A 15,009-nucleotide genomic window follows, 5' to 3' on the forward strand; every position below is an offset into this window, starting at 1 on the left:
CGTTTATCGTACTCGTCGCTGATCGTGGTCGGTCAAATTTGTACCCATACATCAATATCTTCCCTAAAATTATGGAATATGTTGAACGTTATTTATAATTACATGCGGTGTACAATTTGGATGTGTCTTGTCTTGTTGGCCTAAGGTGTACTATTTATCACTATGTATATAGGCACTGCAGCATTGCACATGCTAAACAAATTTGTATTTCTTACCTATAGTTATGTATTTGAATGAAAAGGAGAGAACAAAAATAGGTATTGCGCTGGTGGGGCATGCACTATACCTATTTTTGTTCACAATTGATTTTAATCCTTTGTTTGGATTCTACACGCAAATTGTAACATGTTGTCACACATATAATTTCAAATTTTAAAAACTAAAATTTATAATTTAAAATCCTTTTCAATTCCCTAAAAAATAGTTTGATTATGCATCCAATTCCCTAAACGGATTGCTCGATTTTTGTAGTATTTTTTCGACAACAAAAGCGACGAAACTTTCGCTGATCTCATGTTTTTGCTTTTTCTGTTTTTCTTTTCTTTTCAAAAAGCAATTAGCGATTATAATTAAAGAGTTTATATTCATTTTTAGTTGAGTCAGTCTAAAATTGAAAAGAATATGATAACAACGAAAAAAAGTGTATAAAGGATAATTGGTGTTTCACTCCCGTACAATTAGTGCCGCCTCTTAGATGCTCACAAAAACCGAATACTATCAGAAGATGTATTAATTTAATAGTTTCAGACAGACGTTGGCATTGTTTTTTTGTGACAGTATAATATCACCAAAGCCAATAATTGTTATAAAATTTTCAGATTCGGATAACTAATTCATGTAAAACAAGACATTTTTAATGCTTAATAGAGTAAAAGAATATCTTTTCTTGTTTAAACCGAAAATCTAAGCAAATAAAAGAGAGAAATCGTATGTTCTGTGTGTTCTAAAGCAGCTAAGTAAAATTTGTTGAATTGTTAACAGCTTGTTTAGGTGGTTGTTACGTATCGTTTCATAATATGTATCATATTGTATTGTACTGTACTGTATCGTTTGATGAATATAATATTTGGATAGATTGTATTGTTTGCCGTTGTTTCATGATATCATGTACCAACAATATGAAAAATAAACCTGCAATATTATAAAGAAAAAATTATGATACGAGGTAAAATTATTATATAAAAAGAAAGGATAAATAATAAAATAAAATTATTTAATAATAATGAAGGGTGAGATGAGAGAAAAAGACAAGGTAACGATGCGATCACACCAAATCGGTCGTTACAGACACATTTTATCGTTACGTAACGACATACATTAAAATTTAAGTAACAATCAAAATAAATATCGTATTCAAAGTAACAATCATACGATACAATACTGTAATAACCATGGAAACAAGCTGTAAATCGTGTCATGAAAATCACGTAGAAAGAGTCTTAAAAAATGAAATAAAGAAAAACTAAATGACAACGCACCTAGATTGATAAAAAGAAAAATCGAATGGCTAAATGCTAGTCAAACAAGCAAACAAACTAGCCAGCAACTATGATAATGATATGATCATAACATCAACCTAATAAGTTAGCAGAAAAATAAAGGTAACAATAGCCTAACGATGTCAACAAAAGACAGTATATGGATTCCCAATTTTACTTTCTCTCTTGGTAAAATGACAGATGGAGAAATTAAAATACTACAGTATAATTTAAGTTTTTGGTCATTCACTGCGTTTTCGATATATTTTGGATTTAATTCAAAAAAGTTAAATGTATTCTAAAATTAATTAAATTAACCATAAAGTCAATTTACAAACTTGTTTGGATGGTTGTAATTACTTATCGTATTGTTACTTTAAATATAATGTTTGTTTTGATTATTATTTAAATTTTATTGTATCATATCGTTAAATCCGTTTTTACGTAATGATGAAAAGTATCACTTTATATAACAATAACGACCAATTTAGTATGGCCGCATTATTACTTTATCTTTTTCACTCATCTTTCCTTTTATTATTATTATTATTATTAAATAGTCCTATTTTATCCTTTGCACTACATTTCTATACAATACTTCTATCTTGTATCATACTTTTTTTTTTAAAATAATATTGCAAGTTTATTATTTATATTGTTAGTGCATGACATTATAAAATATCGATAAACGAATAAAATCTATACAACAACAACCCAGTATAATCCCACTTAGTGGGGTCTGAGGAGGGTAGTGTGCACGCAGATCTTACTCCTACCCTAGGGTAGAGAGACTGTTTCCAAATAGACCCCCGACATCCTTCCCTCCAAGAACTTCCCACCTTGCTCTTGGGAGACTCGAACTCACAACCTCTCGGTTGGAAATGGGGATTGCTTACCATCAGAGCAACCCCTCTTGTCTAAAATATAATATATTCATCAAACAACACAATATAATATAATATCATATAATACAATATATTATGAAACGATACATACCAACCATCCAAATAAGGCGTACAACACCTAATATTATTCTCCAACCAAAAGTAGTCCATGTTTTTTCTCTTGGAACACATAAAGAATATTATATGGTAATATTAATAACCTTTTCTGTTGGAGTAGAGGATAATACTACTACCAGTATTTGATGTTAGAGGAAACATTCAAACACTAAAGACAAAAAGCTCCCTTCAATGTGCTTTACAAACATCGATAATTCCAAAAAGTCATGACCCTTTTCACATATCTCCCCCACCTCCATTACCACGCCCTTTCCTTCCTCACCACTCATTTTTTCTGCTGCAAATTAATTCTTACATTCTTGCCATGTTCTTTTTCTGACAACAAACTCCATAGCTAAGCTCCTTCATTTCTCTTTCTCAGTTTGGTGATCATGCTCCAGAGTCTACAATTCTCTGTATCTGCTTCTGCTTCTAATTCTAATTCATCTTCTTCTATGTCTTCTAAGCGCTCCATTGCTGACTTTACACCTGTTCACTCCGATGAAGATCCTCTTCATCTTACTAAACGACCTCGCAACAACGAAGAGGAGCAATTCGAAGAAGGCGAAGACCAACTCCCTGTCGATACTGACTCAGTTGGTCTTCGCCTTCTCGGATTACTACTCCAGTGCGCTGAGTGCGTTGCTATGGAGAATCTCGACGATGCGAGTAATTTATTACCCGAAATCGCCGAGCTTTCCTCCCCGTTCGGCTTTTCGGCCGAACGGGTCGCTGCTTACTTCGCGGAAGCTCTTTCCGCGAGAATCATCAGCTCACATCTCCGTTTTTACTCTCCGCTCAATCTCAAAACCCTAACCCTAACACACTCCCAAAAGCTCTTCACCGCTCTTCAATCTTATAATACGATAAGTCCTCTCATCAAATTCTCTCACTACACCGCAAATCAAGCTATATACCAAGCATTGGAGGGCGAAGATCACGTCCACGTCATCGATCTCGATATCATGCAAGGACTTCAATGGCCAGGATTGTTCCAAATTCTCTCCTCTCGATCAAGGAAACTCCGGTCCGTTAAGATCACCGGCGTCGGATCCTCCATGGAGTTGCTGGAATCCACCGGTCGGAGACTCACGGAGTTCGCTAACTCGTTCGGATTGCCGTTTGAGTTTAAACCGCTGGAGGGCAAAATTGGAAATATAACGGACCTGAGTCAACTCGGGGTGAAAATGGGCGAGACTATAATAGTCAATTGGATGCACCATTGCCTTTACGATATAACCGGGAGTGATTTAGGGACGTTCAGATTACTAACTTTGTTACAACCCAAATTGATCACGATCGTTGAACAGGACCTAAGTCACGGGGGGAATTTTTTGGGCCGATTCGTTGAGGCGTTGCATTATTATTCGGCTTTGTTTGATTCATTAGGGGATGGATTGAGTGTGGAGAGTGTAGAAAGGCATACGGTGGAGCAGCAATTGTTTGGTTGTGAGATTAGGAATATTGTAGCTGTAGGTGGGCCCAAGAGGACAGGGGAGGTACCAGTAGAGAGGTGGGGTGATGAGTTGAAACGAATCGGGTTTTTACCCGTTTCGTTATCGGGTACTCCAGCTGCTCAAGCTAGTTTGTTACTAGGGATGTTTCCAAAAGGGTATACTTTGGTTGAAGAAAATGGGTGTTTGAAATTGGGATGGAAAGATTTGTCTTTGTTGACTGCTTCTGCATGGCAACCGTGTGATTAAGATGCTTTTTTGAAGTTCAATTTGAACCGTTGGATCATGTTCTAATGGCATTGTGCTATAGAATTTTGGACATCCTAATAAGTGAATTGCTCTTGTTCACTTTGGTCCTATTTCCGAGAAGTCTATACTTGTATTTGTCATTCTTGAAGATTATTCTTTTAAGAAATAATTGCAATAGATCTGAGAAATTTTTTGTCCTTTTGTATATCTGACTCTCCTTTTTCCATTAGGGGTCGTTTGGTAGCTGGTTACAGGTAAATTACTCATATAGTATCAGGAGTAGTATGACTAATACCATGTTCGGCAGCCTTTTAGTTACTTTGTAAAAAAGTTAGCATAACTAATGTCACGTTTTGTTGCCTTTTCCATTAGAGATATAAGCAATATATGGATAAGTTATACAATAAATCTATGGAGTATAATTTACGCAAGGTAGAATGTGAAATATTAATACATGTATTAGTAATACATGGATTAAACAATTAAATGACCAAATATTACAATCCATAAATTACTAGTCTATACATTACTAACGAATCCTTTTATAACTAAACCATGCACAACAAACCCGTGCATAACTAATTCCTACCGAACTAAATCTTTCAAAACTCTATCCAGCAACCAAACGATCCCTTAGTAAATTACCTATGTGGAAGATTATCACTTGCCAATTCGGGATTTAATTAAAGCAAATGACACACATATCACAAAAAGCTGCAACTTTCCGGACTTGAGCAAGAATAAAAGTTTGGCCAAAAGCTGGAATCTTGAAATCTTCAACAATCGATGCTTTCTTAAATAAACAAATTCATGACCAAAACTAAATACAACTTATGATTACTACATTAATCAATTAAGTTGAGGGAAACATGAAAACCAGTTCCCCAACAAACTTTTAGCCCCCAACTATCAAGTAAGATACCAACAATAAAAATCCAACTGCTTTTCAAAAATCACAAAGGGGGAAAACAAATGTATCCCCCAAAAATAAAAAAGAATAACCCATTCTCAAAACAAGACCAAAACTCGAACACCTTGATACTAATATCTTTTACCAAGAATTATTCCCACGATCACTGAAACTAGAGCAACACCCAAAATAAATTTCAGAGTCATGGCAGAAGATCCTTCGATATGCTGAACTTGTTGTTCACTGGATGATGGTTGAGTTGAAGAGACTTCCGTCTTCTTCTTGCTCTTTCGCTTCGTTGGAATTGGGAGCATTTCTCCAATATCCCTAGATTTCACCTCTACATTATCCTGCAATTTGAATTAAAAGCTATTACAACTCATTGATCTTTCGAGCTATTTCACAATCGCTATGGTCACAGTTATTAGTACATAGTTTACATTGCTCTCGTCCATAATAATTTTAGGCAAGCAGTCATCTAAAAGACTCGAGATATAAGATTAAGAGATGTCCCTGTTCATTTTGGTTACTTGTATATGCCATGTTTTTTAATTCTTGTAAACTAGAGGCGATTAAAGATGTGAAATGGTAGAATTAAAAAATGCAGATTCCATTCAACTATTCAAGATACCCCATCCCAGCAAATATGCTTCAAGAAAAAAACTGACCTTATGCTTCAATGTAGCATCAGCCTGCTGCAGTTTCTCCTCAAGTTCCTTAACTTGGTTTTGTAGAAGTAGGAGTTCTTTGCTTTTGACTTGCAGCTCCTCTGATGAACTCTTCAGAGTTGCCTCCTGCTCTAAGCCCTTATTGGACATAGCCTCTTTCTGTATTATTGGACATTTCAAATGTGAATTAGTAATCAAGCTTAAAATGTAAATGTTTAATTGTTATGCCATGGTAGAAGAAGAGGAAAAACCAGAAACATTTACTGGGATGACAACCTAATATTTGAAAAATGCTACAGAATTGGTTATAATTTAGTTAATAGTAGTACTATTAAGGAAGGATACTTGGTTGTGTATTGAACTGTCTAAAAATTACATTACCTCCTTTTCCAGTTGAGCCTCAGCACTAGCTAATTGCTCTTCAAGCTCCTTGATACGGCTTTGCAATTCAGACTTGTGATGAATCTCAGCCTGGAAAACTTCTAATTGACTTTTCAGAGAATCTTCACTTGACTTGAGTTCTTTCAACTGTTCTTCAAGATGTGCAATGACATTTTGCAGCTCCTTCTTGGAGGTTTGATGTGTTTCATTGAGCAAGTTGTTTTCCTCCAAAATGGATGATAACTGTAAACAGTGAATTTTTAAGAATAGTAAGTTGTCAGATGTAAAATACCTCCTGCAGTAATCGTTGCATAGTATGAAAACATCGTTTCAAAGTTTAGGTAGGCACTAACCTGAAGTTGTAGCTTTTGGCCTTCAGAGGTAAGCTGCTCTTTTAAGTTGTCTATAACTTGCTTTGAGGATGTAAGCTCTTCAACTGCTTCATTCTTCTCGGCAAATGCAGCTGACACTTTGGCTTCTAAATCATTGAGTTTAGACTCATTTGAGGCCATTTTCCCCTTTAGCTCTGAGTTCTCTTGAGTTAGTCCTTCTCTCTCCTTTTCAAGTTCGGTACACTTCCCTTTCAGCTCTTCAACGACGCTTTCAAGATCACTCAAATTCTTGCAGCTCTGCTCTAGTTCCACCTTTTGAGTTTCAGCCAGAGTAGCTGTTTCATGAGCCTGCTCTTCATATGTTTTCACCAGAGCTTCAAGAGACTGTAGCTTATCCAATAACTCTATACCTTCTGACTCTTTCTGGCTGAAGTTTTGAATGGCTTCGTGCAGCTTTGCCTCTGTTTCTGAGATGCGGGCTTCAGTTGCCGATTGAAGTTCGGAGGCTCTAGAATGCTGCTCTGACAGTTCTGTGATAGTGTTCATATGAGAAACTAGTTGTTGAACACTGGCCTCCTTTTCTGCATGGGCTGAGTTTAACTGTTCTTCAAGATCACTCACCCTGTTCTTAAGCAGCATATTCGTCTCCGCTAACTGTTGATTTTCAGATAAAATGTCTGCAGCTTTACTCTCTGCCTCCAAGATTTTCTTTTTGAGGTCTTCATTATCAGTTTCAGACGAAGCCAGCTTCGCCAACACCTGATCCAGTTCTTCCTTAACAGCCGAAAAACTTTCAGTAGATTTAGCAATCTGCTCCTCGTAACTCTTTAGCTGATCTTCAAGAGCCCTCAGTTTCTCATTCAACGTTTGTGCCTCTGAATCTCTTGTAACAAATTTGCCAGTGGCCTCTTGGATTTTGAGCTCCGAATCCCTTTTAAGTGTATCGTGCAATGACTCTAGCTCTATGCTTCTAGCTGTTGCTTGCTCCAAAACTCTTCCTTGTTGCTCAAGCTGCTCTTCCGCTGACTTTAGCTTTTCCATCACCTCACTCTCTTTCAACCCAGCAGCGGTAAGATCGTTCTCAATACCTTCCAGTCTCTGTTGAGTGGCATTCAATTCATTACGCAGGACCTCAAGCAGGTTTTCTGTTTCAGCTAGTTTTTCAACTGAATTCGTGTAGACATCCTCTAAGTTTTTCTTCTCCTCTGTCACATTGTTCAAGCATTGACTCAATTCCTTTTCTTTCTCCTTGGTCTCCTCCAGAGCAACCTCAAGGCTTGATGATTTCATTTGGAATGCCTCTACTTCTGCTTCAAGTTCAGATGCCCTGTCAGCGTGCTTCTTTGATTCTACTTCTGCTGCCACACATTTCTTCTCTAATGTGCTTATTTGTTCTTCAAGCTCCTGAATCCTATATTTCTCTGTTTCGAGCAATAACTCCAAGTCACTAACCTTTTTGCCTGCTTCATCTACTTTCGAGTGGGATACCAGCATCAAGTCCTCCAATTCACGGCTGCGTTGATCAGTGATGTTGGCCCGACCCTCATGCTCAGTGCACTTCTCAGCGACAGTCTTAAGCTCCGCTTCAAGTTCTAAATTACGAGCAGTTGATTTGACCAACTCAGAATCCAAATGAGCTATCTTCTCCTCGAACTCCTGCAATTTAGTATCCAACTGTTTCCTTTCTTCCAGGGTCTTCTCAAGAATGGCATTTAGTTCAGAAACTTTCCCAGAGAACTGCTCTAGTTCCCTCTTAGTATCATTGCTTTTCAGTTCCACCAGATTTATTTGTTGTTCTAGTTCCACATTCTTTTCTTCAGCTGCAATACAGCGTTTCTCCATTTCTCCAAGTAGTGATTTTGCTTCTTCTACCGCAGTGTTGGAGACTTGTAGCATGTCCTCAAGCTCAACATTTTTCTGGTTGGCAGTAGTTAAGGCATTTCCAGATTCATGGTGAAGCTCTTCCAACGATTTCAGCTTCTGTTCTAGCTCGGCACTGTTTGCTAAAGCTTGAGAAAGAAGAGAATCTGCTTTGCTGAAATTCTCATCTGAAAGCTGCAATTTCACCTCTAGATCACCACATAATTCCTTCATCTGGACCACAGTGTTGTTTAGCTCGGCTACAGCAGCTTCAAGTGCTCCTTTCTCTGTAGATAGTTTGGCCAGCTCCTCCTGCGACACTGAGAGTTGTGTCTCCTGGCTTTTCAGTTTAGCATCGTATTGTTCCTTTAAATCTGCTTCCTCCTGAAGCTTCAACTTTATGTCTTCCAACTCAGATACTTTAGCTTGAAGATCTTCTTTAGTGGATGATAATAGAAGCTCAAGAGCCGAAAAATCCTCTTTTACCTGAGATTCAGAAGCTTTTCTAATATCCAACTCTTGGCTTAATTCATCTATAAGAGCTTCTTTTGATGCAAGTTTACTCTCAATATCTTGTACTTGTGATTTTGAGATCTCTAGCTCTCCTTGAACTCTAGAAAGCTCCGAAGCTGTACATGTGAGTGCTTCTTCAACCTTCTGATTTTCAGTAATCTTCTCATTTAGGCCCTTGAGTTCTTCTTGTAAAGAAGCCATCTGGTCTTCAAATTCTTTTGCACTCTGCTTCGACAACTCCAGCAATCTCTCAAACTCTAAGGCCCTCGTTGTCTCTGATTCTGCAAGTGAGCCACTTTGTTTGTGCAACTCCTCAAACTTTTTGGCCTCAGCTGCAGAAGTCAGCAGCTCGTGCTCGAGCTCCTCCATCTTTTTCTTTGAGCTTTCAAACTCGAGGCTAAGCCTGTCGAATGCCTCCTTAACATTAACATGATCCTTACTATTCAATTCTTGAGCTTGCAATGCCTCTTGTAATGCTTTAAGCTCAGTGTTATATCTACTTTCTGCTTCTACAATTTGCTCTTGCAATTTCTTGTGATCAAGTTCAAGCCCTTCAAATTTCTTATCAGTTTCCTGCATCTTCTCTTTTGTGAGCGACAATTCATCCTTTAACTTCACATTTTCAGATTCGATGTCTTTTAATGCCCCAGCAACTCTTTCCAATTCAAGCTCAAGGTCTTTAGCTTTTTCTTGTGCTTCCAGATATTCTCTGCTAGCCGATGAAATACTTGAGCTGTGCTCCCCTTCAGACTTTTTGCCTTCTGCAGGAGAAGTTTCAGCTGCAGCATGTGAATCATCTTTCGAATCCAAAGCTTCCTTTTCTACTTTTATGAACTCTCCATCAAAAGCAGACTCTTCATGTTCCTTCTGTCCTTCTGCCTCGCCATTGGGCACCTGTAATAAGATTTACCCCAAAAGAAGATAAGGAAATTTCTTAACCAGTGCATTCAAGCATAATATTTGAGCTTTAAGCTGGGGAAAATAGAAAAATGATTTAGTCGAAATCAAGTAAATTGATCTCCCATAGTTAATGCATTATATGCAGTGAGTAGAAAATATTAAGATTGTCATAGACTATTTATTGCATAACATTTGACAACAATCTGGTAAATTCATGTTTTTTTTTCCGGTGCCACCTTTACATCTAAAACTATGAGCTTAAAATCACTTTAAACCATATAAATATCAATATCAAACCACAGCCATTTATAAATATGGACAGCTTACCAGCTCCAACATTGATACCATATAAATATCAATATCAACCACAGCCATTTAAGAAAATGAAATTCTTGACAGTGAAGTAAAAAACAAGTAACGAGCATTACCTTAATAGGATCGTCTTTGCATTCTATCTTTTCTGAAACCTGTACCACTGGTACATCTGTGGTTGCTGCCTCTGCTTCCATTTAAAAATAGTTTCACCTTGTGAAGTTCTTACAGTATCTGGATTATAGAAAACAGCAACGTTAGTAAGTTAAAGATCAATTAACAAGTATTGCTTTTAAAAAAGGTTTGGACATGCTGAAAAGTGAAAACTCTTCAATTCACAATAACATATTTTACTTCTCTATATGAATATGGTACGTTAGTTCCAAACATTATAATTTAAAAGGGATTGAAAAGAAAGAAGAAAAGCTATCTGTGTGGATTGGTGTATACAAAATACTGGCATATAATTCGTGCCCATTTTTGTAATATTCACAGTTGTTACCAAATTCGTGCCCATTTTATATAAGTATCAATATAAAGAAAAATTGACTTTATCATTTAAAAAACAAACGAAAATAAAGGAGCAATAATTCGATGTGGACATAATATTTATATTTTCTCCAATCTTAAAGTTAATTTCCATGGTTTCGTAAAGCTCTGGTATCAAGATTTCCAGATGACATAGTTCTAACAACACAACTATAGTGATTGAAATGTGACTTCTTTTATTTTATTTTAAATCCTTGGAACGCCATTCAAGGAATAACAATTATGTCTATTTATTAAGTTTGCGTGCATACATTCTTGTGATATTCTTTAATAAAATCACAGAGTATATATTAACAAAACAGAAGAAAATAAAAAAGAAAGCGGAGGTAACTAAACCAAAAAAGTTACACAATATTGATTTTCTTTTTTCTATTTTGCCTTTTCGGATGGGGGAAAGTGAGATTATTATTAAATATAGTTATGGATCGAAAAGCAAAAAAAAAAAAAAAAAGAGTATTTGGTGGCTCTACAGACAAAGGGCATAGAAATAGTAATACTAACTCAATATTTGACGGGTCGGGCTTAGACTTACCATCTTATCCTTTCGAAATATTATAAGCTAGTAAATGCATTATTTAATTGAACTTTGCTTAAATGACCCGAACAAATGATAGCATTACTCTATCATGCCGTGCACGAATTCCTTGGTGGGACAGACACCAAAAGTCCAAAACATCATAAACATGGCAATTGGCATCTTCTTAGTTCTTGTCATCATTTGTTGCATATAGCGTGGCCTCCTGCCTCCCTGTTGGCTGATAATGGAGATTCGGTTCCTAATATTTTACTCCTTCACGCGGCTTCGATTTAGAGGCGGATTCGGGATTATAATGAAGCGGATGAATTTATATTTACGGATTTAATTTAAGTCTTTTATGATGAATTTATTGCACTTTTAAAATTATATGTTTAAAATTATACTCTTTTCGAAATTTTAGTGATTTTTACATATATATCTATTCTCCATACAGAAAATAAGACCGTCTGGAGTAGAATTTGAACCGTCAATTTGACTTGTAGAGGTGCACCCAATAATAATTGCACCATAAGAGTTTTTGAGCATGGGCGCACACACATATATTTAAATAATATTGAAAAATTATTAATAAATACATGACATGTATTTTGTATAAAAATTTCAATCACTTATGACTTAACCATAGTAAATTATATACATTTTCATCTTATTAAATCGCTTATCTATGGTAATAATATAATTTAATATAAACAAAAAGACGTATTTAACCATACTATTTAGCGATTTAATAATCGTCTTTCAGTTTGCTTCATTTAATATAATTATATACCTATCTACCCATTTCTGCTACAGTCAATTTAACAAAGGAAAAAGTACTAAAGTTAGGTTGGCCAAGTGAGCCAAGCCAGCTTATATATAATAATACTAGAAATTAAAAAGAACTTTAGACTATGACAAAGCACATAACAACAGCGATAACACGATGAGGTCACAAATACAACAAAAAAGAAATTCTACCAACTCCCGCTACAAAGTTAAGAGTCCATTACGTTGCAGTTTATAATAAATTTACCACTATTATTTTCCGATTCCACCTATGTTATATGAAAATATTTACCTCGGATTCCACCTATTTTACTATTGTGTTCTTCGATATTCCTCAACCTTTTAGTGAATTAAATAAAGAAATGTAAAACAGATCGAGTCTTAAGCCGTTAAGCGTCACGGAGTCTAAGCGTAGAGTCAAAATAATGAGTCAAAAAGTAGAATAAGAATACCTTAAATTATTCTACGCGATTGTGTAATATTACACTAATTTTCTCTTCGTAACGTTCTAACGCATGTCCTGTGGTAGATAAATAAATATCCCACAAAGCAAGAAAATGGAATAGAGTACCCAAAATTCTTAATAAATGGACAACTGATAGAAACAAATCCCTATTAAAAAAAGAGAAATGAAAAAAAAACAAGAAATTAGAAAATAAGAATGCTAAGTTGTTATTGTTTTTGTTATTATTATTATTATTATTATTATTATTATTATTATTATTATTATTATTATTATTATTATTATTTCCTTGCGTAAAATTTCAACAAAAACACGAAGATGGAAAGCAAACTAAGATGAAGCAATTAAATGAAAAATTCTACCCAAGTGAAAGCCACTACAGTATTTAGCCTAGTGAATAGCAAATTGTATTTAAGATGGAATCAAATCTAAATATGCTACTGATATTTTACAATTTTAAAATCACGCAAATTTTATGTTAAAGTAAACAAAAAAGCATGTGGATCCCACAAAAGGCGGGTTATATTCCGATCGCCTTGACGAAAATTAAACTACAGCTGAGCTAGCATGTCCTCATTCCCAAAGTCCAAAGGATCTAATCGTAACGAAAGGGGAAGAAAAAAGAAAATATTTATTTGCATCATATTGTAAAACTTTTTTACATTACAAATGTAATTTAACTTACGATAACTTATCAGTTATTACTTTTATTAGGTTATAAGTTAATGTCTTATAAAAGCTTAAAAGCTTAGTATGTAATTACTTATTACTTTATAAATGTTCTGATTGTGTAAAAAAATATAACGCATACAAAAACTTAAACTCTGATTGAAAATAAAGGCACGAAAGCTGTGTGTTTCCGGTAAGAATCACTAAGTTACCATTTCTACTGATTATATTGCACTATGAATATAATCAAATCCACCACTGATTTAACCTCTCAACTAAACAATTCTAAATATTTTCTACAGAATTTTAAGTAATTATAATTAAACAAAATTAATACATGATATGAACTGGTGCTTGATGATAAAACATGTAAGCCAAGTAAGACGATCAAAAGCGAGCAACAATTTGAAGATCATAGGAAAAACAGTACTCTGCTAAAAAATTCAATACTGTAAAATGATTACTAATTAGCGATCTACATCGAACTAAAAAATAAAAAAATTAAAATTAAAACTGAAACGAGATCTTCATGTAGAAGCTCTATCAACTGATCAAATACTAGAAATTTCACATTTTTTCCACAATTTCGAAGCACAGTACTGATTAGTGAGCCGAAATACACACTATAACTTCACAGATCAAAGATATATGCAATAATAATACACAGAGAGAGTAACAGAGAGATCGATGGAAAAAAAACAGAGAAAATGATGAGTTCTTACCTGAGGGAGAGAGACGACGATTTTGATTTTCGCTGCTTTACTTTTCGGAGTGAAGTTTTTGTTTTTGTTTCGAACTTGGAAAAAGTGCCAAATGATTTAAGAGAGAGAGAGAGAGAGAGAGAGATGAAGAAAGATTCTGGAGAAATTGTTGGTATTTAGTAGAAGAAAATGGAAAGAGGAGAGAGACCTTTGCCTTCTTTGGCTAGTAGAAGAGCGGTGGGGGCCAATGAGGAGGTGGATTGGCTGTGGGCGGGGGCCACCCCTATTTGGAATTCTATTGGAGAATAGTTTTGTTCAAATTTTGCCCGCTTTCCCCTACTTTTCTCACATTTGCCACTCATTTCTTGTATTATTACAACTTTATCTCTCAATCACTACTATAATAGTTTTTTACCTTGCTACTGTATTTAATTCTTTTTTATCCTAATTCATATACGCGCTCATTTTTATGCAACTTTTACAAATTACATAAATTCAAACTCATTTGACGTTTTAAAATCAAAATCTAATAATATGATGCTTTCACAAACTTTTTAACGTCTCTTGTAATATTAAATATGGGTTAAAATTTTATCCAATCAAACACTACTACATAAATTAAAATATCGAGATATTTGGTTAGTTCAACATTCAAAAGTATTAGAAAATTCAAAGATTTCATGAATGGTGACTAAATTTCAGCTTTAATTTGCAATGGTGTTTGTGAAATGTTTATCGGGCATTCTATTTGATATAAATTAAAAAAAATATAGTAATATATCTTTTGATTTGGTAGCGTAAACGGAAAACTTTATAAAACACCATAATCAACTCCTTGCCACTTTTATCATCGAAATTTGAAATGTGATACCAAAATCAAAATTTGCATTACTATAATTATGCTCCAATTAGAAACTAATTGAAATTCTCATTAATCTGTTATAGGAACTATTGTTATGATTTTAAATTTCAACCAAACATTTTTTAATGTGTTTCCTTAAGCTAATATTAAAATTATATTCTAAAAAAGAACCTGCACTCTTCATGCTTTTCTTTTTCGTTATTATAGAACCGTCCCTCCTTAGAAAAGTTAAAAAGAAGAGGTTGATAATCATTCTGTATCATTCACATTATTTTTTTAATTGGAGTTCAAAAAATAAAATAATAAGGTTAATTCTGTCAATACAAAAAGATTAGGCAAAGTTCTCTTTTTGAAGGTGAGGTGGTGACGGCCACTTGATGACCGGCCAAACCGCCCTTTCCTAG

At 34.9% G+C, this 15,009-nt stretch overlaps 2 protein-coding genes across 2 annotated transcripts; one reads left to right on the plus strand and one right to left on the minus strand.

The window, feature by feature from the left end:
* Window positions 1-2,484: 2,484 nt before the first annotated feature.
* On the plus strand, window positions 2,485-4,550 carry LOC107802934 (scarecrow-like protein 23). The gene has a single exon (XM_016626519.2). It carries the CDS (start codon window positions 2,872-2,874, stop codon window positions 4,180-4,182), a length of 1,311 nt encoding a protein of 436 aa, XP_016482005.2. The 5' UTR covers window positions 2,485-2,871; the 3' UTR covers window positions 4,183-4,550.
* Window positions 4,551-4,929: 379 nt separating this feature from the next.
* Window positions 4,930-13,942, minus strand: LOC107802930 (uncharacterized). The gene is made up of 6 exons (XM_016626509.2): window positions 13,765-13,942; window positions 10,175-10,292; window positions 6,495-9,740; window positions 6,142-6,384; window positions 5,761-5,919; window positions 4,930-5,442 (listed from the first exon to the last, which is right to left on the minus strand). Exons 2-6 carry the CDS (start codon window positions 10,253-10,255, stop codon window positions 5,224-5,226), a joined length of 3,948 nt encoding a protein of 1,315 aa, XP_016481995.2. The 5' UTR covers window positions 10,256-10,292; window positions 13,765-13,942; the 3' UTR covers window positions 4,930-5,223.
* Window positions 13,943-15,009: the final 1,067 nt, after the last annotated feature.

The sequence above is a fragment of the Nicotiana tabacum genome, chromosome 10, assembly GCF_000715075.1.
Source record: "Nicotiana tabacum cultivar K326 chromosome 10, ASM71507v2, whole genome shotgun sequence".
Taxonomy (NCBI): Eukaryota; Viridiplantae; Streptophyta; class Magnoliopsida; order Solanales; family Solanaceae; genus Nicotiana; species Nicotiana tabacum.

Excerpts from the sequence above, each read along its gene's own strand:
- LOC107802934 (XM_016626519.2), top strand. The coding sequence starts at position 2,872 with ATGCTCCAGAGTCTACAATTCTCTGTATCTGCTTCTGCTTCTAATTCT.
- LOC107802930 (XM_016626509.2), bottom strand. The coding sequence starts at position 10,255 with ATGGAAGCAGAGGCAGCAACCACAGATGTACCAGTGGTACAGGTTTCA. Across the intron at positions 6,385-6,494 it reads GCCAAAAGCTACAACTTCAG|TTATCATCCATTTTGGAGGA; the intron begins GTTAGTGCCTAC and ends CACTGTTTACAG. Across the intron at positions 5,443-5,760 it reads ATGCTACATTGAAGCATAAG|GATAATGTAGAGGTGAAATC; the intron begins GTCAGTTTTTTT and ends TTCAAATTGCAG.